Source organism: Dasypus novemcinctus, chromosome 6 (assembly GCF_030445035.2).
Source record: "Dasypus novemcinctus isolate mDasNov1 chromosome 6, mDasNov1.1.hap2, whole genome shotgun sequence".
Taxonomy (NCBI): Eukaryota; Metazoa; Chordata; class Mammalia; order Cingulata; family Dasypodidae; genus Dasypus; species Dasypus novemcinctus.
Genome location: NC_080678.1, coordinates 84,133,115 through 84,160,162, shown reverse-complemented (window position 1 = coordinate 84,160,162; position 27,048 = coordinate 84,133,115). Strand labels below are relative to the sequence as shown.

At 49.4% G+C, this 27,048-nt stretch overlaps 2 protein-coding genes across 7 annotated transcripts in view; one reads left to right on the top strand and one right to left on the bottom strand.

Annotated features, from left to right (window-relative positions):
* SAMD8 (sterile alpha motif domain containing 8) overlaps window positions 1-19,844 on the bottom strand; it is a 90,674-nt gene extending 70,830 nt beyond the window's left edge. The window contains exon 1 of one of the 3 annotated variants that reach the window (XM_058299096.1): window positions 19,363-19,844. In XM_058299096.1, the coding sequence (XP_058155079.1) occupies window positions 19,363-19,620 (258 nt within the window). In that variant the 5' untranslated portion in view covers window positions 19,621-19,844. Of the gene's footprint in view, window positions 1-10,548; window positions 10,831-19,362 lie in introns of those variants that run through there. The other 2 variants (XM_004477382.3, XM_058299095.1) reach the window with 2 other exon arrangements.
* DUSP13B (dual specificity phosphatase 13B) lies at window positions 10,869-26,824 on the top strand. 4 transcript variants are annotated; one of them, XM_071215875.1, is made up of 11 exons: window positions 10,876-10,955; window positions 12,359-12,449; window positions 13,304-13,521; window positions 14,827-15,033; window positions 15,810-15,963; window positions 17,259-17,363; window positions 18,537-18,631; window positions 21,110-21,301; window positions 22,591-22,764; window positions 25,501-25,721; window positions 26,365-26,824. In XM_071215875.1, exons 4-11 carry the CDS (start codon window positions 14,948-14,950, stop codon window positions 26,565-26,567), a joined length of 1,230 nt encoding a protein of 409 aa, XP_071071976.1. In that variant the 5' UTR covers window positions 10,876-10,955; window positions 12,359-12,449; window positions 13,304-13,521; window positions 14,827-14,947; the 3' UTR covers window positions 26,568-26,824. The 4 variants fall into 4 exon arrangements, with proteins under 4 accessions (XP_071071975.1, XP_058155081.1, XP_071071976.1 ...); XM_071215874.1 differs by lacking the exon at window positions 12,359-12,449 and having other exon boundaries at window positions 10,869-10,955; XM_058299098.2 differs by lacking the exons at window positions 12,359-12,449; window positions 21,110-21,301 and having other exon boundaries at window positions 10,869-10,955.
* The last annotated feature ends 224 nt before the right edge of the window (window positions 26,825-27,048 follow it).

The following is a 27,048-nucleotide window of genomic DNA, read 5'->3' as shown; positions in this document are numbered from 1 at the left end:
AATGAAACAAAATACAGACACAAAGGACAAATATTACATGATTTCTAATATACAAAATACTTAGAATAAGCAAAATCATAGAAACAAGAAGCAGAATAATGGTTACCAGGGTTGAGGGGAGGGGGAAATTGGGAGCTATTGCTAAATAGGCATGAGTTCTACTTTGGGAAATGCAAACATTCTGGAAATAGATAGTGGTGAAAATTACACAATATTGTCAATATACTTTTTTTCCCCCTCACCCTGCTGTTTTTGCTGCCTGTATCCATTTTCTGTATGATCTTCTGTATCTATTTCTCTTTTGGTCTTCTCATCTTTCTCCTCTAGGATTCAATGGGATTCGATCCTGCAGACCTCTGATGTGGCAAGAGGTTCCCTGCCAATTGTGCCACCTCAGTTCCTGGTCTCTGCTGTGCTTCACCTTGACCCTCCCCTTCATCTCTCTTTTGTTATATCATCATCTTCCTGCATGACTCACTTGTGCGGGCACTCAGCTCGCTGCGCAGGCAGTCACTCACCACATGGGCACTCGCGCAGGTACTCGGCTCGCCGCGCAGGTACTCGGCTCGCCGCGCAGGCACTCACATGGGCACTTGGCTCACCGCACAGGCACTTGGCTCGCTACGTGGGCACTTGATCGCTGTGCAGGCATGCTTTCTCTTTTTCTTTTTCACCAGGAGGCCCCAGGGATCGAACCTGGGTCCTCCCATATGGTAAGCGGAGGACCTATCACCTAAGTTACATCCGCTTCCCCTGTCAATATACTTAGTGACACAACATTGCCCAACTACAGCAGTTAAAATAATTTTTATATTATGTATATTTTTCAACTGGAAATAAATTGAAGAGTTAACCAATGTACTAACCACATTAATAACATAAAGGACAGAAACTACATGATCATCTCAGTTGACTTAGAAAAAGCATTTGAAAAACTCTAACACACAATCACGATAAAAACATGCAGAAAACTAGGAATAAAAGGGAACTTCCACAACATGATAAAGGGAATTTATGAAAAACCCACAGCTAAAATTAGTTATAATGATGAAAGACTGAAAGATTTCCCCCTAAGTTTAGGAACAAGAGTTTGTCAAATTACAAAACTTTGTGGGTTAATAGATATTTTAAGAAGGTTACGAGAAAATCTTCAAAATTGCAAAAAAATACTCCTGAATTATAGATCTGATAAGAGTTTAATATCCAGGATATATAAAGAACTACTAAAAGTCAACACTTTTTGTTAACAAACATCCCAATAAAAAAAATGGTCAACTGAGTAGATATTTCTCCAAATAAGATATATAAATGACCAATAAGCAAGTGAAAAGATGTTAAATATCATTAGTCATTAGAGAAATGCAAATAAAAATGAAGAGATACCACTCTATACTCACCAAGATGATACAAAAAGTGGAAAATAAATGTTAGAGGGGATGTGGAATAATAAAAAACCTTAACACATTCCTGAACAGAATACAAAATAGTAAAGCCACTGTGGAATACAGTTAGGTGATACCTCAATTAGTTAAGCATAAAATCACCATATGATTTAGCAATCCCATTCCTATACATATACTGAAAAGAACTGAAAAAAGGCATTCAAACAGAAACTTGTTCACAAATATGCTTACCATAATTATTTGCAACAGTCAAAGGTAGAAACAATGCAAATATCTACCAAGTGCATGAAGAAACAAAATGGTATAGACACACAATGGAATACTATTCAGCTGTAAAAAGGAATGAAGTTCTAATACAAGGTGCAAAATGCATGAACATTGAAAACATTATTCTCCATAAAATAAGGAAGTCACAGAATATTACATAATTCCACTTAATCTGAAGTATAAAGAATAAAGAAATACACAGACAGAAAGTAGGTATAGGTTACAAGAAGCTGAGGTGAATGATGAGCAATCACTGCTGACTGAGTAAAAAGTTTCTGTTTAGTGTGATGAAAATGCTTTGGAAATGGAGGGAGGAGATAAGTAATACAACATTGTGAATGTAAACAACACCACTGAATTGTACACTTACAAATGGTTAAAATTAAGGGAAAAAGTAGCCAAGACAAAATATTGCAAGTGTTTTTCATTGGCTCTTAATGAATCCACAAGTGCTACTTACTGAGACTGCTCAGTTGCTGAAAAAATATAATACTTAGATGTAAATCTAACAAAACATGCACAGGATCTGTATGTTGAAATTACAAAATTCTGATGAAAGGAATCAAAGAAGACCTAAATAAACGGAGAGATGTTAGTGTTCATGGGCTGGCAGACTCAACAAAGAAATCTCAATTCTCCCCAAATTGACATACAGGTTAAACACAATTCCTATCAAAATACAAGCATGATTTTTTTTTTTGTAGATATAGACAATATTACTCTAAAATTTATATAGAAACACAAAGCAACTAGATAGCTAAAGCAATTTAGAACAAGAATAAATTGGGAGAAATTACTCTACCTGATTTCAAGACTTACTAATCATATAGCAACAGCAATCAAGACTGTATGGTATGGGGGAAGCTCACGGTTCAAACCCCGGGCCTCCTTGACCCGTGTGGAGCTGGCCCATGCGCAGTGCTGATACACGCAAGGAGTGCCCTGCCACGCAGGGGTGTCCCCCGCGTAGGGGAGCCCCACCCACAAGGAGTGCGCCCTGTAAGGAGAGCCGCCCAGAATGAAAGCGTAGCCTGCCCAAGAATGGTGCCGCACACACGGAGAACTGACACAACAAGATGATGCAACAAAAAAAAAGAAACACAGATTCCCAGTGCTGCTGATAAGGATAGAAGCGGTCACAGAAGAACACACAGCGAATGGACACAGAGCAGTGGGGAAAGGGAAGAGAAAGAAATAAAATAAAAATAAATCTTAAAAAAAAAAGAACCACATGAGTATGGTCAACTAATTTTTGACAAAGATGAGAAAGCAATTCAATGGAGGATAGTTGGAAAATAGTGCTAAACAACTGGATATCCATAAGCAAGAAAATAAACCTTAACTAAATCCTAAACATTATACAGAAATTAGTTAAAAGTGGGTCAGGATTTAAATGTAAAATGCAAAGCTCTTAGATGATAACAGGAAATCTTAGAGACTTAGGGCTTGGTGAAGAGTTCTTAAACATAACACCCAAAAGCACAATCTATTTTTTTTAATTGATAAATTGGACTTCATCAAAATTAAAAACTTTTACTCCCTATGTGAGCCAGGTGTAGCTCAGCGGTTGAGTGTATGCTTCACATGTACAAGGTCCCAGGTGCAATCCTGATACCTCCAAAAAAATCAAACAAACAAAAAACCCATAAACTTTTTTTAAAAAGATATATTTATTTATTTCTCTCCCCTCCCCCCCGCCCCAGTTGTCTGTTCTCTGTGTCCATTTGCTGTGTGTTCTTTCTTTGTCCGCTTCTGTTGTCATCAGCGGCACAGGAATTTGTGTGTCTCTTTGTTGCTGCGTCATCTTGTTGTGTCAGCTCTCCATGTGTGCGGTGCCATTCTTCCGCAGGCTGCACTTTATTTTGCACTGGGAGGCTCTCCTTATGGGGTGCACTCCTTGTGTGTGGGGTTCCCCTATGTGAGGGGCACCCCTGTGTGGCACGGCACTCCTTGCGGGCATCAGCACTGAGCGTGGGCCAGCTCCACACGGGTCAAGGAGGCCCAGGGTTTGAACCACAGACCTCCCATGTGGTAGACGGATGCCCTAACCACTGGGTCAAGTCCTCTTCCCTCCATAAACTTTTACTCTGTGAAAGACCCCATGGAAAGAATGCAAAAACAAATGACAGACTGAGAGAAAATATATGTAAATTACATTCCTGAGAAATATCTACAACACATAAAGAACTCTCAAAACTCAAGAGTCAAAAACCAAAAATTGACTTAGAAAATGGGAAAAGCCAGGAAGAGACGTGTCACCAAAGAAAAATATACAAATGGCAAATAAACAAATGAAAAGATGTGCAACATTACTAGTCACTAGGGAAATGCAAATTAAGACTATGATGAGGTATCACTATATACCTATTAGAACAGCAAAAATAAAAAATTGTGCCATTACCAAATATTGGCAAGGATGCAGAGAAACTGGATCTCTCGTACATTGCTGGGGGGAATGTAGAATTACACAGCCACGCTGGAAAAGAGTTTGCCAGTTTCTTAAAAAAACTAAACATCCACTTACCATATGGTCTAACAATTGTACTCCTGGGCATTTACCCCAGAGAAATGTAAACTTATGTCCACATAAAAATATATACAAATATATACAAATGTTCATAACCGCATTACTTGTAATAACTAAAACCTATCAACAACCAAAATATCCCAAATATGTGAATAAACAGTGGTACATTCCTCCCATGGAATACTGCTTCAACAATAAAAACCCGACTGTTGATACAGGCAGTATCTTGAATGGTTCTCAAAGGCATGATAATGAGTGAAAAAAAAGTCAGTATCAAAAGATCACACAGTCTATAATTTCATTTATATAACATTCTCAAAATAATAAAAAGATAAAGTTGGAAAACAGATTAGTGGTTGCTAGTAGTTAGTGATGGTGTGGGGAAGGATAACTACAAAGGAGATCTTTGTAGTGATTAAATAATTCTATATCTTGATTGGGGCCACAGTTACACAAATATACACATGAAAAAAATGACAAAGAACTATACACACATATTGAATGGATGCCCTGGGTTTTTTGTGGAGGTGGTGGGGATTGAACCTGCGACCTTGTACATGGGAAGCAGGCGCTTAAACCACTGAGCTACACATATTCCCCTGGATGTCCTGGTTTTAATACTGTATTATAATTCTGTAAGGCTTAACCCTTGTGGGAAACTAAATGACTGGTATATGGAACCTCTCAGTGCTATCTCTGTACCTTACTGTGAATCTATAACTATTTCAAAACTAAAAGTTTTAAAAATTATAAAAGGAGCAGAATATCTGAAAATAGCATATACAGATTTCAAATAAATGAAAAATAAAACTATTAACAGTTATTCCTTGGGTGGAATCTTTCATTCTCTATATTAAATATTTCTAAAATTTCTATATTTTATACGATAGGCATGTAATACTTGGTAATGAGGGAGGAAAGTTTTTTTTAAGAAAATGAAAACAATATTATTTCTTACTTTATGAAACACATCGTATTTAAGTAGATAAGAATAGAAAATTTAAGAAATTTAAGAAAACCAATTACATTCAGTTATTATTAACCCATGTATCCATATACATACTAAATTAGGTAAGAGTGAATGAAGCAACTAGCAAGACCAAGAACCCTAACAGAAAGTCTGATTATAGGTTAAAAGCTCCATCACTTCTTAAAAGTATGACTTTAGAAAATGACCTAACCTTTATACTCCAAGGAATCAACAGATTATGCACTAAGGTAAATAATCTGAAAAATGAATACATCGTGTTTTGTAAATCACGATGACAGAATTCTAACAATGTTTGAATTGGAAGTGACCTGTGAAATCTAGTACCATACCTCAATTTACAGCTGAAGAAACTAATGCGAGAGCATTAAATAAATTTCAGATAGTCATTCTGTAACAGAAATTGATATAAAATCCAAATGAGCATAGTAGTTAGGAGCTGGCTCTGGAATCAAACTGCCTAGGTTCAAATCCTGAATTAACCACTTAGAGCTATGTGATCTTGCCAAAGTTACTTAAACCACCTTGGCCCTCAATATCTTTATCTGTTAAATGGAGAGAATACGAGCTCCTATTTCACAGATAGGCTTATTGTGAGGATCACATGGAATAATATATAGAATGCATTTACAACAAAGAGTGGCAAATAGAAGGTGCTAAAAAAATGTTAGTATTGCCACCATCATCAACTCCTCTTTTTACTACACAATGTTGCCTGAAATTAAATCATTAGGACAGTCAAGAAATAGTGAAACCCATTATACAAGAGAAACTCTTAAATCTTGAAATCTTTCTTAACACAAAACAAGAGTATTTGTAAAAACTGTTAAATCTATGAAGGTTTTGCTCAAGATCCTATTTCCTTTCAGCAAAACAAGGTATCTACTAACAAAAATTGAGGACTAGAATAACAATACAGTAGTGATTCCTGTTAACCGATGCAGAATTCTATACACCAACGTGGATTTCTTATATAAAGATTAATTTAAGATCACATTTAACTAAATAAAAGTATCTCAACAGGAGCACATACTCATGAACTTTTTTTTCAAGTATGCCATAGGTTAATTTACCAACAACAAAAAAATCTTTATCTGTTTAATTTTACAGAAGCAATATCCATATATAGATGTTAGTTATGGTGACTTAAATATGCGAGATTTTTCTTGTAGTTTCCAGTAACTCAGTGACATAGTTTAACCTATGGGAAGACCCTAAGTCAGCAGAATCTATGGTTGTTATCTCTTGCTGGAATTTATCCACCAAGAATTCCAAAAGAACAGAAAAAAAAAGTACCAAGATAAATACTTATATTATCACCTCTCTTGTCCTCTGCCATAATTTATAAGCTTAACAAACCCCATAATAAAAACTTAAGACAAACATATAGATCACTACCCCACAACATCCTTTTGGAGCAGATATCATAAAACACTTTTATGGTAAAACACAGTGGTGAAACTATTAGGACCAAGTTCTCGTTTCTATCATCCTCAACAAGAGCAAGCTCAATACACATTGTTACATTCTATACTGAAATGACTATCTAACTGGAAGAGTCCAGTGTAACAATGTATTTCAATATGGGACGCCTGAAGTCACTAAACTCAGCGGAGGTTAGGCTTAAATGTGTGTATGGGAGGAAGGGGTGTGGACATATTCATATGACCAGTCTGAGTCTGTCTCAGACCCATATCTACACATTCATATGGCAAATTCCCAAGTAGTGGCAGAGGCTGTACGTGAACACTGATTTGTTCTCCACATGTGCCAGGCCCATGCTCTCCTATTTGTAGTTAACTTCCTGATTTCTCATGGCCAAGAGAACCACAAGACGTAAAGTAAGAATCACTGTTATGATGACATCTTTAGTAAATGCCTTTCTGTTCTTGCCCTGCTATTACCCTTCCATGTGCTACATCATATCCTTTGAGGAAAAAACAAAAACAAAACAGGTTTCGAGAGTTCCAAAAACTACGTGCAAGCAAAAATTGAAGATAAAGCATTTATCTTATTATTTTTAAGTAAGTAACATGATCTTATTTGTAAACAAATGCAAATACATGAGAGAATAATGAAAAAGTTAGGTCCTCCCCAATCTTTGCAAATCTTTGCAAAAAGTAAAACATTTAATCTGGGCATGAGATGGCACAGCCTCCCTCTGTGTTCTGAATCCATTAAACAATTACAATTAGCTCACATTGTATTTTTCTATCAAATACTACAATTTTTCAAAAGAGCATCATAGGTAATTTAACAGAATATATAATTGTAGTCACATCTTACATGTCAGTTTGATATTCAAAAAGAATCAAAGCTACAGAAGCTTTAAATTGTAAATTTGACATTCCCTAATAATTCATCACCTCATGAAGAATTAAGGGAGCAGAATATGAAGATAGGGAAGATTTCCATTAGCATAAGTTAATGGCTCTGTTAGGTATGCCAAACTATTAATACCATATGTTATTTCAGACCTTAAGGTTTCAGATCTTAAGGTTTTAAGATAAAAACCTTAAAGGAATAGCTGGTTAATATGGTGATTTTTATAAAGCCAAAAAATAATAAGTTTATTAGAATATCTGTGTTTCAACAGTTTCACAAAATCAAGGTTCAAATTTCCATTCTTGGAAAAGCCATGAAAATATCTCTCAATCAGTTGTGGCAAAGTTTTTCTTTCTGTATATTGCAAAAATATTTTTTTAACTTTTTATTGTAGTAACATATATATTAATACAACTCAGAATTTCCTATTTTAATCACTTTCAAGTGTACAATTCAGTGGTTGTGACAAAGTTTTGGAAAAGCACTGAGGATCTAGTGATTAACAAAATTAAAAAATGATTACAAGCAGTTGTGCAATGTGAATAAGAGTCTTTGCAGGGAAGCAGATTTGGCTCAACAGATAGAGTGTCTGCCTACCACATGGGAGCACGTGAAGGTATGACATGTAGTCTATACATATAAACTAATTTAAAACTTTGTTGCAATGAGTAAATTACCTCATGAAGATTTACAGAAGAAAGAGATTAATAGTGTTATGAAATGGCCAACAACTTGTTATAGTTTTACAATTTACAAAAGGAATATAATTTATTTCTACTAAAATGAATATAAACATTGCAATCATTTTTCTGGTATGATTATGTTTTTGGTACTATGTCTTTCATAAAAACACATTTGTGTACAACTGCAGCACAGGGAGGAACCCGCCTATTCCTCAAGGAAGAAGACTGTTTCTATGTAAATCACTCTAGAGAAATCACTCTAGAACAGTCCTAGACATCATTCCAAACCTACAAGATCAAGCCCATCTACTTCGGGAAGAGGAAACCTCTGGAGGCACCTGGCCTTTCTCGCTCCCATTGCTCAGTATGCCAAATCCTTTTTGGAACCATTTACCACCATCTTCTTTATCCTTTTAGTAGGACCATGTATCTTCAGAATACTAACTACGTTTATTTCTTCCAGAATCAACGCCTTCCGGAACAAGTTATTAGTTATGCAGGGATTTCATCCAGTTCCAACCAAGGTGCCAGACCCACCTTCCCTCAACCTCAACAGAATAGCCAGAAGTCCCTAATCAGAGGGAAGGCTGCTGGTCAGAACAGAGTCATAACCATCACGGCTGAGACCTAGTCGAGAGCATGGTTGTGAGACCATGGGGCCAGAAACCCCCCGAGGGAAGGCAGCTGCTTGAAAACAAAGCCATAACTGTTATAGCCAAGACTCAGGTCACGTGGTACCCTGTGAAACTCCTGGGCTCTAAAGCAGCTCAATAACTCCAAACAGAAAGGTCTCACTGTAGGTTCCCGAAAGCTAGCAAGTGAAGGTGGAAAGGCAACCCATCAGTACAGCAAGTAGCTGAGATCCCTCCTTAATATGGGGGAGGAGGAGAAGGAAAGGCCTTTAAAAGGCCTACCCCAAAGGCCCCACTACTCTACTCTGCCTGGAGGATGCCAGCACTCATGCCTTGGGTGTGCACTATCTTTTTTCTGTTTCTCAATAAACTCTTTACTAGCTTGCCTTAAAAAAAAAAAAAAAAGAAAGAAAAGAAAGGGAAGAAAGGAAGAAAGAAAGCAAGAAAGCATCCGTGTTACCCCACATGTCCCAGTTCTGTTAGCTGCTAACACAAGCATCCTCCATCCTTATTTCTCTAGATCATACTACTAAAAATATTATTTGTACTAAATCTGCAAAATTCTATTTGAATATTTGGCCTGCAAATCCGTCAAAAATATGCCTCAAATTTTTAAGAGATAACTCCAATTGTGGAATTATCAAGGAGAGGAAGATTTGGTTGACTCTTTAGGCCGTGATGTTTTCATGTCTAGTTTTATGTGCCCTCTTAATCCAGAAACCTGCACCGACTCTTATTTTGACAGTGGTGGGTAAATGTGTCAATGCAAGTGCTGAAAGTGAAATCAGATAATCCTGAGTATCTGTAAAACCCAAGCGTTCAAATTCTTGTTTTTAGTTCAATTTTTAAAATTTTAGCGTAATGTAGTAAACATTTTTTTTAAAGATCGAAACTAGTCTGGGTATTAAAATTAAACTCATTGAAGAAAGAAGCACTCACACACAAAAACCTACATCCAAATGATTGCTTTATTTTCAAAATCCTCCTTTCACTACCTTTTCTACACATAGCGTCTTTTCCATGGCTTCCCCCGGCCCCTTGGGAAATCAGTGAGATTTTAAGAATCTCCCACTCCAGATTCTTAAAAAGGTGCACTGTCCACAAACGAGAAAGCCCCATAATCCAAGTACACCACGCCAGAGATCGCTGACGCTCTGAGAGACACCCGTGAGAATGCCACAGCCCTAAAGGAGATCCCCAAGGCCTCCTTTCCCCACTGGACCGCACTGCTCTTTTTCGGGGCCTCCCTCAACCCCTCAGCCGGGACGACTTCTCGCCCAGCGCCCCGCCCCCTCCCGCCGAACCTCAGGGCGCCCCCTTTCCGCCGCCCCGCCCGGGCCCGTCGGCTGCGCCGCGCAGCGCTCCGTCAGGACCAGCCCCGTCCCCTCGCCTCGCCCTGTGGAGACATCTCAGATGCCAAGTCCCACCGCCAAATCCCGGAGCACCTCCTCGTCCCGCTCCACACTCCCAGCGGACCCCTGCGACCTTCTTCCCTCACAAGCCTGCCTTCTAAAGCCGCTGGTCCCCTGCCCCCTCAAGGCCACATCTCCGCCCACTGCCTCTCGCCCCTCAGCCTCCGCTTCTCTCTCAGTCTCGGGGCGTCGTCACCCCCTCCGGCCCCTCTGCTCAACCACCTCCATTTTCCTCAGATTCCATTCTCCAGGCTCCCCCAACCGTCTCCCCGCCCCTCGAAGCCCCAGCCCCAGCCCTGATCTCCACTCACCCCGGGCCGCGGATGCCCCTCCAAACCGCCCTCTCCTCCGCTCCCGCTCACCTCCGCGGCCGGAGCCGGACCCCCCTCCGAGTCGGCGTCGGGGCCACTGTCGGAATCCCGCGCCCTCGGGGCCTCGCCGGCGTGCAGAGCCTGGAGCGGCGGGGGCGGAGCCCGGGGCGGGGAGCTGGGGTGGAGGCGGGCGCGGGGGCGGCTGCGCGCAGGCATCGCCGGGCCCCGGTCTCGGCCGCTCCGGCCGCAGCTCCAATCCGAACCGGAACTGCTTCAGGAGGCGGAGCCCTACAGGTGAGGGGGCGGGGCCAAAGCCGGAAGGGGCGGGGTTCAAAATGCGCTGGAGAGGAGAACCGAGAAGGGGAGCCGGACCCAGGGGTCCCGAGATCGCTTGCGTCAGGCCTGAGGTCAAAAAGGGAGGCGGGAAGGAAAAGGGCTAAATGGAGATGGGGGGTGGGGGGCGGCGCTATGGGATTTGGAAAAGAGGCCGAGGGACTAGAGGTTATCCTCATTCTTCTGGAGAGAGCCAATCCCTCTCCAAGAGCCAGCTCCCCGCGGTAATTGTTACCATTCATTGCCCCTTTCCTCTCGACAGACCTATGCCAAATGTCATATAAACATCTCATTTAATCCTTGTGACAATTCTGCCCGGTAAATATTTTCGTGCAGAAAGGCCAGGAAACTTGCCTGAGGTACTGCAGTTAACATGAACCAAAGCTGGTATTGCAACGCAAATTTAACTTGAACCCACGCTCCTCTCACTTCACAATATTAACCCCTTCCAACCCAGGCCTAGCATTGCAATATCAAGTCCCCTCCTTGGCCCTGTTTCCCCCACAGTGCAGGGCTCTGATGGTGGGAGCAAATGCTGGGGTGGACAGGAGTGCAGTCTGCTTCATGGGATGTGCTAGTGTGGCCTTTCCTTCAGTCTGCAGTCAGGGCCAGCGGCAACCGAGAGTCCTTCACCCTGCAGCTCTTACCCCTCCCAGCCCTGTCAGGGCCTTTGTGAAGTCACCTGAGTGGGCATGCCATATCATCTCTTTGGCAGACAAGTCCTGGAAAAAGGACAGATAGACCTCTCTCTTTCTATCCTGGGGCCAAAAGCCCATATAGGGTGGGAATCTACCTTCCATCACCCCTACCCCCTAATGTTTCTGATGACAGTTAAGCCCTTTAGCTCTTCAAAAGTCTGGAGATACATTCATCTACCTTCTCTCTCTTTGATAAGGTCCCCTTCAGCCTTCTCTTTTGAGAAATCAGCCGTCTTCATTACAGGGCCATTGTTCAAACCTTCTCCCATGAACCCTGCAGGCACCCTTTAGATGAGGCCCTCCATGCCTCCTCTTCACATTTCTCTAACTCTATAACTGCCCCAAACCCCATAATCTAGAGGCTCATCCAACAGCTATAAGGGCCCACCTAGTTTGTGGCCCACCCAGACCTGCAGATCTTTTTCTGTCCTTCACCCATGGAACCAGTCACATCCTCTGCACCCTGGCTCCTCTGCACCCTGGCTCTCTACTTTAACTTGGGCCTCAAAACCAAATAGTCTTATGCGGGCTCTAAACCTATTAATTAATAAATGTTTCTCAAGCACCTGCTATGTTAGACATAGCTCATCCTTTGTTTCATGTAATTCTCACAATTCTCTGAAACTGGGGTAATCATCCTTACTTTACTGATGAAAAACTGAGGTTGAGAGAGGTAAAATGATTTGCACAAGTTTGTCTGATTCCATATTCTCATGGAGTTTGGGGATGATGGTGGGGGAGGGGGTGACAGGGATAAAAAGGTCCCGTCCTCTTTGTAGGCTCCTTTGACTTGCTGAGTCACTTACTCCTGTCCCACCTGTCCCTATCAATCTCTGGGAAGGAGAAATGACACTGGAGAGGCAGAGAAGAGTGAGTGCAGAGGCAGAGGGGTGGGTGGGCTGGCCCATGGCTGAGGCCTCGCTCCCAGAGCAGGGGGCAGACATCAAACCGGCGCCTTGCTCCAGTGTGCTGGAGCTGGAGGAGCTCTTGAGGGCAGGGAGGGTCTCCTGCAGCCGCGTGGATGAAGTTTGGCCCAACCTTTTCATAGGAGATGCGTGAGTGGTAGCCAGTGGGGGGAGCAGGGGCGGGAACAACGAGAGCTAGTTCTTGGGCTGTGTACCAGGGCTCGGGGTGAAGTGGAAACAAGGAGAAATAGTTCTGCTCTGAGCATTCCAGGCGGGGACCCCTGGTGCTGGGGACAGGGCAGTGACTAATTTGGCCACCAGGGGGCATTGGGACAGAGAGGCTCCCTCCTCTGGACAGAGTAGGTGGGGACGCCTGACCGAAGGTGAATCAGGAAAGTTGTTGCCTTGGCAGATTAGAAGCAGGTATGGGGTGGTGGCCAGAAGAGGCCGGATGTGCGTGGGAGGGCATGGTGCAGGAAGGAAAGCCAGCCGGGTCCCAGGACTGAAGCAGTCCCTTCCTTCCTGCTGAAGCAGGAACAGATTGCCTCAGGAATCAAAGAGGTCTAAAGATCCTCTTCCTTCCTAAACCACAAACTGTCCCACCAGAAAGGAGAGGCAGGGTGGGGCTGTAGGCAGGGGACTCCTGCTCGAGCTGGCTGGGTTCTAGCTCCTTCAGGACCCTACTGGCTCAGTCCCTCTGAAGGGCTGTGTGTGTGTGCGCGCGCGCGCGTGCATGCGTGTGCATGCGCACGTGCAGGCAAAGCCTCCTTCCTGAACCTCATGGCTCAACCAGCATCACCCCTTTCCTGCCCTTCCCAGGGCCACCGCGAATAACCGCTTTGAGCTGTGGAAGCTGGGCATCACCCACGTGCTGAACGCCGCCCATGGGGGCCTCTACTGCCAGGGCGGCCCCGACTTCTACGGCAGTAGCGTGAGCTACCTGGGAGTGCCAGCCCACGACCTCCCTGATTTTGACATCAGTGCCTACTTCTCCCCTGCGGCGGACTTCATCCACCGTGCCCTCAGCACACCCGGGGGTAGGACCTGGGGCCCCTCTCCACACCCCATCCTGCTCAGTCATGGGGGATACCTGGTTTCCCCTCAGTCCTCAGTGCCCTGCCCATCCCTGGTTTTTAAAAAGGCTGTCAGGTTTTGTAAAATCCCTCCCTCAATAGTCCAGCATCTAATCTAACCTCGTTGCGTCACAGACAGGGAAACCGAAGCCTAGAACACCAAGTCCTCCCACAAGTTAGCAGCTCTGGGGCTGGAAGCCAGGTCTCCCAACAGCAAAACAGTTCCTTTTCTGCCTCACTCAGCCTTGGGAAATCATCATTTGGCACCTGAATGTCTCACTTCTGCTCCAAAGTACTTTCAGATGGAAAACAATCTCCAAACACCCAAAGTACCACAAAGAAGCCCCGGGAATTTGGAGCTCCTGCTTTGTGGTCATGGTGGGAGACAACTGGGCCCCTTGCTACATGACCCTGGGCAAGCCCCTGGACTCTGGTTTCCTCATCTCTACAATAGGAATGACAAAACCACAGCTCATAGCATCTTTTAACAGCTGAAGCATGTGCTCTTCATTCATTCATTCACCAGCTATTTATTGAGTGTCTGCTCTGTGCCAGGCACTGAGCTAGACAGTGAGATCCAACCCCTGCCCTCATGGAACCTGCCCTTACCCAGCTGGTGGAAAGACAGTCAAATTGTGTAGTACTCGGAGTGCCACTCATATGAGTGGACAGATGTGAAGAGCACTGGGAGCACAGGGCAGGGGCACTCAATCCAGGCACAGGAGCAGGGCAGCCGGGGGACTTCCCTCTACAACATTTTCTCTGGGCCACATGCAAAAGCAATGAGCTCTCAATGATTCAGGCTATACCATGAGGCAGTCAGAAAAGCCCGTGTGAGGAAGTGATGTCTCAGTTGAAACCTGATGGATGAATAGAAGTTAGTCAGACCAAGATAAGGGGAAAAGGTCTTCAGGTAGTTTGAAAAGCACGTGCTAAGGGTGGAGGCGGGAGGCTGTGAGAGCTTTAAGGAATTGGAAATTACCCAGTACCCCAAGAGCTGAGAGTTGAGGTGGGACGACCTGAGATGAGGCTGCAGGGGAGGCAGGGGCCAGCTCTTGGAGGACCTTGGAATCCATGTTAAGGAGTTTGGACCATCTCCCAAGGGTAGGCAACACGTATTGGTCAACGCATTGGCGAATCAGAAAACAGACTTGCCCAGGGTCACAGAGTGTGCCCAAGGCAGAGGGAGGAAGAGAACTCAGGTCTCTATCCCTAGCTCCTGTGGGCCAGCTGGTGGGGAAGGGTCTTTCACTGGGCTGTCTTCCTCAGCCAAGGTCCTCGTGCATTGTGTGGTGGGGGTGAGCCGCTCCGCCACGCTGGTCCTGGCTTACCTGATGCTGCACCAGCAGCTGCCCCTGCGCCAGGCGGTGATCACCGTGAGGCAGCACCGATGGGTCTTCCCCAACCGAGGCTTCCTCCGCCAGCTCTGCCAGCTGGACCAGAAGCTGTGGGGTGCAGGCCGGACCTGAGGGGCAGGTGAGGGCTGGGCAGTGGGCACAAAGGGGGACGCCCTCGGGCCAGAAGTGAAAGGGCAGGTAGGGGTTGGGCAGGGGGCACGGATACAGGGGGGACTGAGGGGTCAGGTAGGGCTGGGCAGGACTTGGGATGGGACCAGCCAAGGGTTAGTTGGCAGGGCTCTGTGTGGCTGGAAGTGACGGCTGAAGGGGCCCTGGGCCATTCCCCTAGCCACTGGGCTCCCCTTATGGACCCAGGGTCTCACCAGGACCTAGTGTGGGCAGTCCTCCAGTAGGACCCACTCTCACCCAGATTCTTCAGACCCTAGAGAGAATGGAAAGGCTAGGAAGGAGGTGGCAAGCATAAGGTGGAAGAGGTGAGAACTTCCTATCTAGCCCTGAGGCTGGCCTGCCCTGCCTCCTCAGCCAAACAGCCTGTGGGAGCTCATCTGAATCCCACCAAAGCCAGTCCTGGCACATGTGGGCTCTGCCTGGACCTTCCCACACCTTATCATGCCTATAACCTCTGCCTCTCCTTCCCCTCAGGTCCAGACCCCAGCTGCAGCTCCAGGAAGAAAATATGGCTATGGCTCTAGTTCCAGGCTTAGCTAATTCTTGTCCCAGTCCTGCCCCACCGTTCCCCATAATGGGGGAAGGAATGCGGGTTTCTGACTGATGGGCATCTTCTGCCAGCCTCACCCAAGACCTGCCTGATGCAAGAGTTCTGTCATCATGCCATTTGGTTGTCTGTCCTGGACCCAGCACCCTGCTCCCTAACTGTCACCCTTCTTATCTCAGAGATCTACAGAAGGACCCTCCCGAGCTCCCATCCCTCTGGTTCTGGGAATCCGATGAGGACATAAAGATCTTCTGGAAGTCTGTCCAGACTCCTTCCTGTTTCCACTGGCCCCTGCGTTCTTGTTCTGTGTTCAGTGCAATAGCACAACAAGGGGTACGAATCACCAACACCACTTCTCTCTAAGCCGCCGCCTCCTGCTGAAGGCCCAGTGGCCCCACCTGCCCAATAGAAGGAGCCCGGCTCCCGCAGAGGCAACGCTGCTTCCCAGGTCCCAGCCCACGGGCGGTCGCCCAGACGCTGGCTCAGTTTCTCTTGCATCAGCCCTCTGTTGTCCTCCAGCCCAGATGGGAGGAGAGGAGGGTGTCTCTTCGTGGGGTGAAGGAAGGTGGAGAGTGCCCACTGCCCTTCTCCCACCTCGCCCAGGAGGTGGATCGGGCCCTCGCTGGCCCAAACAGCCCGGGCTTGCCCACGTTCACAGCCTCCTGTGAAGGGCAAGGGGCCTCTCTCTGCTCCCCTCACCACCTCCAGCTTCTCCCCTCCCTCCTCCACCCTGCCTTTGTCTGTGCCTCACCACAGGTGGGTGACTGGGTGGGGGCCCTCTGGATGAGGCACATGCGGGTTCCTCTGGGAGCCGGCACAGGCCGCTCCGGGGGCATGGGCTGAACCTCCACCCCAGAGGGGCTGGTTTCGCCCAAGTGCCTAGGCAGCCCAGCAGAGGGGCGCACTGCAGCAAGAGCCACTCCTTCCACGTGTTCCACGTGTCATCCAGAGGACGAGAATCTCGAAGGGGGTGTTAGGGTAAGGGAGGGGCTAGGCTTAGAGTTTGAGGGTGAGTGTGATGGGAGAATAACTGGGATTAGACCTGGAGCTCTGCTGGGTGGGAGACTTGCACATCTATGGATGTAGGGGGCAAGGGGGGGGGCAGGTATGGAATGTTGCCGGTGGGCTCGCCCTCCTCTATAGACAGGTTTCAGGAACCTGGCAGAGCAGCAGATCTCTCATTACACTCATTCACCCCACTTCCTCCAGGCTGGACCCTTAGACACCCTGGCCTCTGACCTCAGCATCTTTCCCCAGAAAGCAGCTGTCTTTGGAAGGGGTCAGTTGGGCAGGGCTGCAGCATTGCACGGTTTCTAGGACTACCATCCACCAAATGGTCTGGGCGACTGGAGCTCCTTGGGTTGTGCAGTGCACAGCCCGTGCAGCCATACACAGCAGCCCTGGAGCTGGAAACTGAGAGGAGGGGGCAGTGCAGAGAGGTCAACTCTGGGAGCCCTGAGCCCCAAACCTGCCTCCTCCTCTCCCAGCACTTGCACCTGCTTGACCTCACACAGACGGCTCCAGGCAGAAGCAGCTTAAATGGCAGCTCTTGCCCCTGCCCTGACAAGTGCCAGCCAGTCTGGGCCTCAGTTTACCTGCCTGTAACATGGAGCTCATCTCTCCCCCAGAACTGGTCCTTACCCCCTGCCACGGGGCTCTGCCACCTTGCTGCCCTGCTGCTGGCCCTGCTGGTGCTGCTGGAGCCACGGGGCCAGGCGGATGCCCAGGAGATGGTGAGTGTCCTAGAGTCTGTGCCTCCATCTGCTTCCTCCCACTGCCTGCACTCCTCAGCCACTGGCCGCAGCCCCACAGGTGGGAGTGGGCTGCCCTCTCCGCCACACCCAGAAGCTCCTTGGCCAGGGACCCCCAAGTTCCCTGAGGGGCAGAGGAGGAGCGAGGGGGCAGTCCTAGGTGTTCACGACAGCCGCTGGCCACAGCTGCCCTTGGGCTCGGAGAGCCCCAGCTGGGACTGGGACCTAGACTTGAGTTCAAACCTCAGAGCCCCCAGTGTGGGTGTGGGTGTCTCTGTGCATGTCCACTGTCTAGGGGTGTACATGGGGAAGGGTAGGGAGGAAGGGGGTATGTGAGGAAGGGCTCGGGTAGGCGGGGAGGTTTAATAGGCCCAAGTCCAAGGTCCCTGACCACAACTAGCCTGGGGAGGGGCCTTGGAGACCATCTCACTGGACTCCAGGGACATTGGGGCCTCAGCCAGGGATACCCAGTTCTGTCTTTTGGGGGAAGGGAGCAGCTTGGCAAAGGGTGGGAGTGGCTCCTGGACACACAGCCTCTGACTTCAGGTCACGGCTGGGCCTCCGAGGTCTAAAGGCCTGCTCTCCCACTTACACCTTTACCTGTTTGCCTGCCTATGCGCCTTCCCTCAGCTGAGGCTTCCAGCTCCCCAGCTAAGGGCCTGCAGATCTGGGTCCTGCTGGTGGCCAGTTAGCTATGTGATTTTGACCACAGTGTCCTCCCCCATAGAAGACCCTTCCAGCCTTGGCTTTCTGCCCTCACTCTTCACCGCTCTTGACGGCCAAGGGAGTGTTAAAAACGGCTTCTTGGGGAAGTGGGTATAGTTTCGTGGTTGAGCGCCTGCTTCTGTGTAGCAGGTCCCAAGGGTCAATCCCTGGCCCTGATACCACTAAAAAATAAAAAGGCTTGCTGGATCATCCTGCTCCTTGCCGCACTATAAAAATGCGTATACACGCAAACCACAGGCAGACCCTGCCGTGCTGCTGCTACTCCCGGCAGGACCTGGGCTAGGCCTGCACCTAGAGGGCAGGGTGCCTGGCTGGGCTTGGCACCGGCCAAGCCATGGGATCAGTGGGCAAGCTGGGAGTGGCAGGGGAAGGTCGGAAGGGGGGGAGCAGCACATCATGCTTTATAATTAAACTCAAATCAAAAAATAGAAACAGCAGCAAGTCTGCCGGGACAGGCGCCTGGAAGCCGGCAGCACACATTGCCCGTCAGAGAAGACCACAGCTTGGGCAAGGTACCCCCTAAGGTGGGTATTTGCGGGGGGACACAAAGCATGCTGGGTAACAAGGGGCAGGGCACTCATGCTCTTGGGGAGCTGGGGAGTGGTGGAGAGGGCTGGGGGACCAACTGGGTCCGAAGTAAAGGCAGAAACAAAGCATGGGAGGGTCAGAAAGACCTGGGTTTGAATCCTGCCTCCCACACATATTGGCTGTGTGACTTTGGCCACATTGCTTAACCTCTCTGAGGCTCAGTTTCCTCATCTGTAGAATAGGAATGATAATATTACCTCTGTCATAAGGATGCTGTGAGGATTCAGTTAGAAAATGTTAAGTGCCTGGAACATAATACATCATTAGTAAGCGCTGAGTATGATAATAATTATTGCTGGACAGAGAAAGAAATGTCAAGAGAAACAGAGAGATCACACTTCACTGCCCCTTGGGGAAGTTGCCCTCTGCCTAGGGTATGGCTGAGGCATAAAGAGTTACAGTAACGACAGTAATAATGCTATTAGGAGGCACCCCTTATTGTATCTCCAATGAGGCAGACACTGCGGTGGGTGCTTTACATTTATCTTCCCATTGAATTCTCACAGCAGTCCACTGAGGAAACTGGCTCAGAGACATCCACACAGATATCTAGTAATAGCCCCAGGAATTCTGCCCAGGCCTGCACTCCTTGCCCGAGACCCTCAGCAGCTCACCACCGGCAGCCCCCTGCCCCCCTCCTCAAGGCTTCCCTCACCAGATGCCTCACCTGGCCTGCCCTGCGATGTCCAGCCCCAGCCGGTCCCCGTGGGAGGAGGAGGCAGCAGGAACGGGCAGGAGGGGGGCCTGGGGGAACGTCCATCCAGAGCAGCAGCTGAGAGGTGGATGGCAGACAGCTGCCCCCGGCCCTGAGGACGCCTGTGCCTCTGCCTGAGGTCCCCACACGCAGGGGCTCTTCTGCGATCCTGTGGGGAGCAAGAGCTTCTCGTGAGAGGGTGGGGGACAGAGACAAATGGGTGAGCAACATAGAGGAGCCACTCAAAGACAGAAAACAAGCATCTGAACTTGTAAACAGCAGCGACACAAGAACAGGAAAATCACCGCCCACAGTGACAGCCACGCAGCTTAGGCTGGAGAAGCAGGGAGAAGGCGAGATGGAGTCCAGGGCACAGAGCAAGGGCTAGAGTGAGTGGGGAGGAAGCCAGGGGCAGGCCCTGTCCTGCTGGGCATTGGGCCCCCGCCTCACCCTGCTTGGCAGAGGGGATGTGGGAGGAACTGTTGGGCAGGGCCCTCAGCAGCCTGAGTCGGGGCAGTGGGAACCAGGGAAGCCTCCTGTAGCCCCGACTTCCCTTCAGGGCCTGTGCTTGGGACTTCTGAGATGAGTCACTGGGCCGCGAGCTGAGCCCCCGGGGTCAGGGCAGACAGGCGGGGGCACGACCGAGGGCTTTGGGAGTGAGGCTGTACAGAGGACCTGGCAAGGGGCACTCCTCAGGCCAAGCGAAAGTCTCCATTCTGCAGACGGGGGCCGCGGGTCCCCTGGGAGCCTGAGGTGTGGGTCGTGGCCTGGCAGCCCGATCCCTGACCCCTCAGCCGGCCCCCTCTCTCGGGAGCCCCCACAAAGTCTGGGGTCCGCCTTTGTCTCCGCGGAGCTGGAGACTGGGCTGTGAGGCGTCCACTGGCCACTGGGAGGCGGCCTTACCCCACGCCAGGCTCAGCGGGCCCGAGCCCCCGCCTGCCAGGCTCCTGGAAGTTCCCTCTGCCCAGCCTGGGCTGCTGCAGCCCCAGCCGTGGCTTCTGACCAGCGGGGAAGCCAGACTCCCCTCGGGCCTGGGGCTTGCCTGAGCCCAGCACACACGGGCACCGCTCTCCCCACCAGTCAGGGCACACCCGGCCGCTCCTCTCGTCCTCAGGTCAGACCCCGGGCAAGGGGCCGGGCCACTTGAGAAAGGGACACCGGCCCAGAGAGGACCCAGACTTGCGCTCCGTATTCCCTCCAAAGCTCTCTCTCTACCACCTGCAGTCACCTCCCATCTTCAGGAGGCGGTTACAGGGCCGAGAGCCTTCAATCCCAGAGTGATGCCAAGCAGAGAGGGGCTCTGGGGGCTCTGGGAAGATGGCCGCGTCGGTCCACCGTGGCCGGGGCCTGGTCTGAGGCCCCACCCCCCTGCGCTCCAAGGGGAGGGCTGGAATTCCGGCCGCTTCACAGCATCTGTGTTCTGGGCGGAACCTGCCCTGGCCCTGTTCCGCTCACGCGCCGAGTCCTGCCCCTGAGCCCACTCCCCCATTCCCGGTCCCTGGCCATGCCCTAGGTAGGTGGCAGGCCACTCAGCCTGCCCTGAGAGGTCACAGCGGGGGATGAGGGGGAAGGCCGGGTCTTCGCTTCCACCCTGCCCACCTGCTGCCCGCTGGGTGAGCTTGGCCAAGCCGGTGGCCTCCTGGGTGCCCGTTTCTCTTCCTGCTCCTGGCACCTCCTACCACAAAGAAAAGACGTTCTTCCCCGTTTGCACCTTCCCCAGCTACTGGCTGAAGGGTCCAGAGACTGTCAGCCAAGATGGGCACTCCTTCCCAGCCCGGCGCCAGACTCAGGTCCTGGTGCCCCTGACCCCCCAGCTCTGCAGGGCCCCGGATTCCCTCAGCCAGCCGACTCCTGACACATCCCACCCCGCCGGGGCAAGGCCCGATCTGCAGCGCTGGCCTGAGTCATGGGGGTAAGGAGGAAAACCCCTGGGCCCAGAGGCAGATGTGTCACTCGGCAATGCCCGGCTTCCCCGGAGAGACTGGCCGATTGGCGGCCACTCCCTGGGGTACCCAAAGGTGGTCACCGAAAGACTTGGGTATGTGGTTGAGGGAGCACAGGCTGGACTTAAGCCCCAGCCTTGCTGCTTATTAGCCATAGGGCTGCACTAAAGTTCTCCGTGAGCTTCAGGTTCCTGTGTAAAACGAGGACCAAGTGGGTTCAAGTTTGGGAGGCACCAGGCATATGGGAGGCATCAGATTGTCCAGGGCGGAAGTGCTAACAAATGTCAGTTCACAGCCCCCCACCCCAGATGGGGCCTACCCTCCAAGCACCTGAAACTGGAAGGGGGGGGGTGCTGAGGACCAGCCCTGGAAGAAGTGGAGAGAGGACTTGAGATGAGCTGCTCCTACTGGGGGGCCCTACCTCAGATCCCGAGGACTACAGCCACCTGGGGTCTCTGTCCCCACCAACTCCCGGGTGACCAGCATCTTAAGGAGTGGCATCTGCCTGAACTAATGCCACAAATAGGAACTCCAAAGGCCCCCTGGCCAATGCCTCCGACATCACAGGCCTCAAAAGAGGGCGGGAAAGAGTGCCTTCAGCTGCAAACAGGAGAACTGCCTCCATCATCCAAGTGGAGTCGAGGCCCCCTCTCATAGAGGGGTGGAGTGGACATAGCCATCCCAGGGGCCACAGGATGGAGTATGGATTAGAGTGGACTTACTGATAGTCTATTCTGAACTAATGTGATTAGTAGTGGAAGTAAATGTAGCACTGAGATGAAGAAAGTGGCCAAAGTAGCTGCTGAGGGTGGGAATGGGAAGAGATGTGATGTGGTGGCATTTTCAGGACTTGGAATTGTCCTGGGTGGTGCTGCAGGGACAGTTACTGGACGTTGTATGTCCTCCCATGGCCCACTGGGTGGACTGGGGGAGAGTGTGGGCTATGATGTGGACCATTGACCATGAGGTGCAGCGGTGCTCAGAAATGTATTCATGAAGTGCAATGAATGTCCCATGATGATGGAGGAGGTTGCAGTTATGGGAGGAGTGGGGTGAGGGGGGTGGGGGGCATATGGGGACCTCATATTTTTTAATGTAACATTAAAAATTAATGAATTAATTTTTAAAAAAAGAGGGCAGGAACGATGTCTGCCCAGATCTAAGGCCATGGCAAGGGACCCGTTCCCTGCCCCCAGCCTCCCAGTGGCATCAGGGCACTGCCCCACGTGTGTCCACTATAGCGTCTGCTCTGTTCCAGGATGGACTCGCTGCAGAAACAGGACCTCCGGAGGCCCAAGATCCACGGGCCAGTCCGCTTGACCCCCTACCAGCCGCCGACCCTGTCCTCACTGCAGCGGCTACTGTGGTCCCGCCGGGCGCCCATGCTGACCCACGTCAACGAGGTCTGGCCCAACCTTTTCCTGGGAGACGCGTAAGTCGGGCCCGCAACGCTGGAGGCTGAGTGGTGGGGCAGGGGGCAGTGCGAGGTCCCGCAGGGGGTGGGGGAGCAGGCCTCCACCAGAGTCCTCTCGTCTTTTGTAGACAGAGGTGATCTCTCTGCCTCCCACCACCTCTGTCCACATTTTTCTTTCCTTTGTTATTTTCACTCTTATTTTTGTGAATAGTTTCACCCCCCAGGTCAAGAAATAGGACATTCCCTGTGCCCCAGAAGCATCTCCTCCTCCTGTAGGTGATCACTGTCCCAACTGCTGAAATAATCATTTCCTTGCTTTTCTTTATTGTTTTACCACCGGTGTACCCAAACAATGTAGCTAGTCTTGCCTAAAGTTCTGTGGATGGAACCAGACTGTGCGTTTTGTACCTGGTGTCATTTCCTGAAAATTGTGAGATTCACCCATATTGTCATGTGTAGCTGCATGTCATTCTTTTTTTTTTTTTGAGATACCAGAGCCCAGGGGAAAACGCAGAATCTTGTATGTGATGTACTCAATGACTGAGCCACACCAGCTCCTCTGAGTTGGTTTTTACATTTGTTTTTGCTTGTTGCTTCCATTTTCCTTAGGAGGCATTGGGAACCAAACCTGGGACCTCCCATGTGGGAAGCAGTAGCTCAACTACTTGAGCCGCATCTACTCCCTTGTTTTGTTTTGTATTTTGTTTTTTAGGCAGTACTGGGGATTTTTAAAAAAAATTTTTTTTTAATTTATTTCTCTCCCCTTCCTTCCCACCCCCCACCCCCGCCCCGGTTGTCTTTTCTCTGTGTCTATTTGCTGCATCTTCTTCTTTGGCCGCTTCTGTTGTTGTCAGCGGCACGGGAATCTGTGTTTCTTTTTGTTGCATCATCTTACTGTGTCAGCTCTCTTTGTGTGTGGCGCCATTCCTGGGCAGGCTGCACTTTCTTTCGCGCTGGGCAGCTCTCCTTACGGAGCACACTCCTTACGCGTGGGGCTCCCCTATGTGGGGGACACCCCTGCATGGCAGGGCACTCCTTGTGCACATCAGCACTGCATATGGGCCAGCTCCACACGGGTCAAGGAGGCCTGGGGTCTGAACTGCAGACCTCCCATGTGGTAGACGGACGCCCTAACCACTGGGCCAAGTCTGTTTCCCGGTACTGGGGATTGAACCCAGGACCTCATACATGGGTGCTCAGCCATTGAGCTATATCCGCTCCCCAATGAGTTGGGGTTTTTTCATTTATTTGTTTTTAGGAGGTACTGGGGATTGAACCTGGGATCTCGTATATGAGAAGCTTGAGCTACATCTGCTCCCCTCATTCATTGCCGTATAATATTTCATTGTATGACTTCACCATAGTTTATCCATTCTATTGTATTTGCATATTTGATTGTTTTCACTTTTTGGCTCTTAGCAGTAATGCTGCTCAGGACATCCTACCTCATGGGTGCTGGAACACACATGAGCTTCTCCAGGGAGTATAAAGAGAGAGCAGAATTGTCACTTTCTCTAAAAGTTTTCGTAAAAATTAGAGAATATGGATCAATATATGGATTTTTTAAGAGTTCCTTAAAATTTAGAGAATATAGATCAATATATTATTAACAATATAACAATTATGTTATCTCCCAACACACATAGAGAAAACCAATAATAAAATCTTTGTGGACTTTTAAAAAAACGAATATGCACATACATACATATATGCTTTTTATAATTTTTAAATAAAAATGTTATCACTTCATAATGATGTTCTGTAGTGTGCTTTATAAATAGTATGATTAAAACATTTTTTAACAAAAATTGAATTTCCCTATATACATTGTTTTATATTCTGCACTTTTCACAAGCTGCCAGTATAACATGAACATCTTTGCTTGTTACCTGCATCTGCCCCATTTTAGAAGTGCATAGTGTTTCATCATACCATACTTAATCTCTTATTACAGTATATTTAGGATTTTTTCTCCATTCAAACTTTCACCATTTAAGTATCACTAGATTCAGTGTACATATATCAGTGGGCACATTTTTTTTTCTCTCCCCTTCCACCCCACCCCCAGTTGTCTGCTCTCTGTGTCCATTTGCTGTGTGTTCTTCTGTGACTGCTTCTATCCTTATCAGCGGCACCAGGAATCTGTGTTTCTTTTTGTTGGTTCATCTTGTTGTGTCAGCTCTCCGTGTGTGCGGCGCCATTCCTGGGCAGGCTGCACTTTCTGTTGCCCTGGGCGGCTCTCCTTATGGGGTGCACTCCTTGCACATGGGGCTCCCCTATGCGGGGGACACCCCTGCGTGGCAGGGCACTCCTTGCACATCAGCACTGCGCATGGGCCAGCTCCACACGGGTCAAGGAGGCCCGGGGTTTGAACCGCAGACCTCCCATGTGGTAGACAGACGCCCTATCCATTGGGCTAAGTCCACTTCCCATCAGTGGGCACATTTTAAATTCTTTCTTGAATTAAGCCACTAGAAGGAAAACTACTGGGGCAAAGTGTATGTATATTTTTAAGGCTTTTGATTAAGGTAGCCAAACTGACCTCCATCAATGTTGGCTTGGGGGAAAGGGACTCAAACTCCATCTAGAGCAGCCCCTTCACCTCAGGCCAGTTCACTGACCTGGAGGTTCTGGCCTCCACCCTTGCAGGGGGCGGGCAGAGGAGGGAAGTAAGTTCTAAGGTCTAACCCAGGCAGGAGCTGAGCTGGTGAGCGCCCCCCTGCCTCCCTAACGCCCTCTGTGTGCCCACCCCAGCTATGCAGCCCGGGACAAGAGCACGCTCGCCCAGCTGGGCATCACCCACATCGTAAACGTTGCCGCGGGCAAGTGTCAAGTGGATACAGGTGCCAAGTTCTACCGCGGAATGCCCTTGGAGTACTACGGTATCGAAGCCGATGACAACCCCTTCTTTGACCTCAGTGTCTACTTTTTGCCTGTTGCTCGATATATCCGAGATGCCCTAAGCGATCCCCGAGGTGAGCTGCTGGGGAAGGGCTGTGTGACGTGGGCGGGGACACACTAGGCCATCTCTTCAGCGGCTCTGATGGGCGGGGTGTCCAGAGCCACAAAGCCCTTCAGCCAACCCTCCCAGCCACTAGGGCCGAGAGCTACATTTAGTGAGCAGCCCTTTCAGGAAGCACTTGGAAACCAACAGTCTAGACATAATCAAGTCCAGTGCAGTGGTCAGCGTAACCGTCTCTCTCAGGAGGAGGCCAGGCCTGTGGGCAGAGGTAGAGGACCCAACCCAAGGCTCCTGAGCAGGCTCCTCTAACATGAGGCCTTGTCACGGGACTCGAGGAGCAGGGGAGAGAGCAGAACTAAGGACAAAGGAAGGTAGATGGACACCCCCTATTACCTGGCACAGACCAGGGGACCCCAAGAGTACAGGGCCTCCCTCCCCCAGAATTGCACAGGATGTCAGAGGAAGCACCCTAGACTGGGAGAAGGGAATCCCAGCTGCTAACTTGGCCCCACCGCTAACTTGCTATGTGATCTTGAACTAGTACCATCTCCTCTCTGGGCCTCAGGTGCCCTCACAGTGAGGACAGTGTGTGTTCCCAGAGGCTGGCTGGCTGGCTGGGTGGTCTGTGGGTAATGCCGGGTCGGGTCTCTCTGCAGGCCGGGTGCTGGTCCACTGCGCCATGGGTGTGAGCCGCTCTGCCACGGTCGTCCTGGCCTTCCTCATGATCTGTGAGAACATGACACTGGTGGAGGCCATCCAGGTGGTGCAGGCCCACCGTGACATCTGCCCCAACTCCGGCTTCCTCCGGCAGCTCCAGGTTCTGGACAACCGACTGGGGCAAGAGACAGGGCGGTTCTGACCTGGCGTGCAGCCGGGAGCCCCGACCTTCCGGCCAGCACGGCCCGACCTGACCTGCCTGGCCCTGGGGAGAGCAGCCTCTGCTGTTTCCGGGGATCCTGCGATGTAAATAAGTGGGGACTGAGCTGAGGCAGAGGGCTAGCTGGCAGTGAACCTCAGCTGGATTTCCCTGCCCCGATCCAGAGATTCTTTATGCAAAAGAGAGTTCCGTCTGTCTCTATAATAAAGGGTTCATCATAATAAAGACAGGAGAGCTTCTGGTAGTGTGTGGGCCATGGCTTACTCCCACGATGGCCTGCCGACTCTGCTTCAACGGGATGGCAACCAAGGGGAGAAATCGGAGTCCACACCGAGGCCTGATGAGGAGGGAGGGCAGGTACTACTGTTACGACACCTGCCTGGGGTGCAGTCGGGAGGGTGGTGGTACAAGTGCAGAGAATCAGCTGCCTGCTTCCTCCTCTTGCCCTCCGCATAGCCTCACT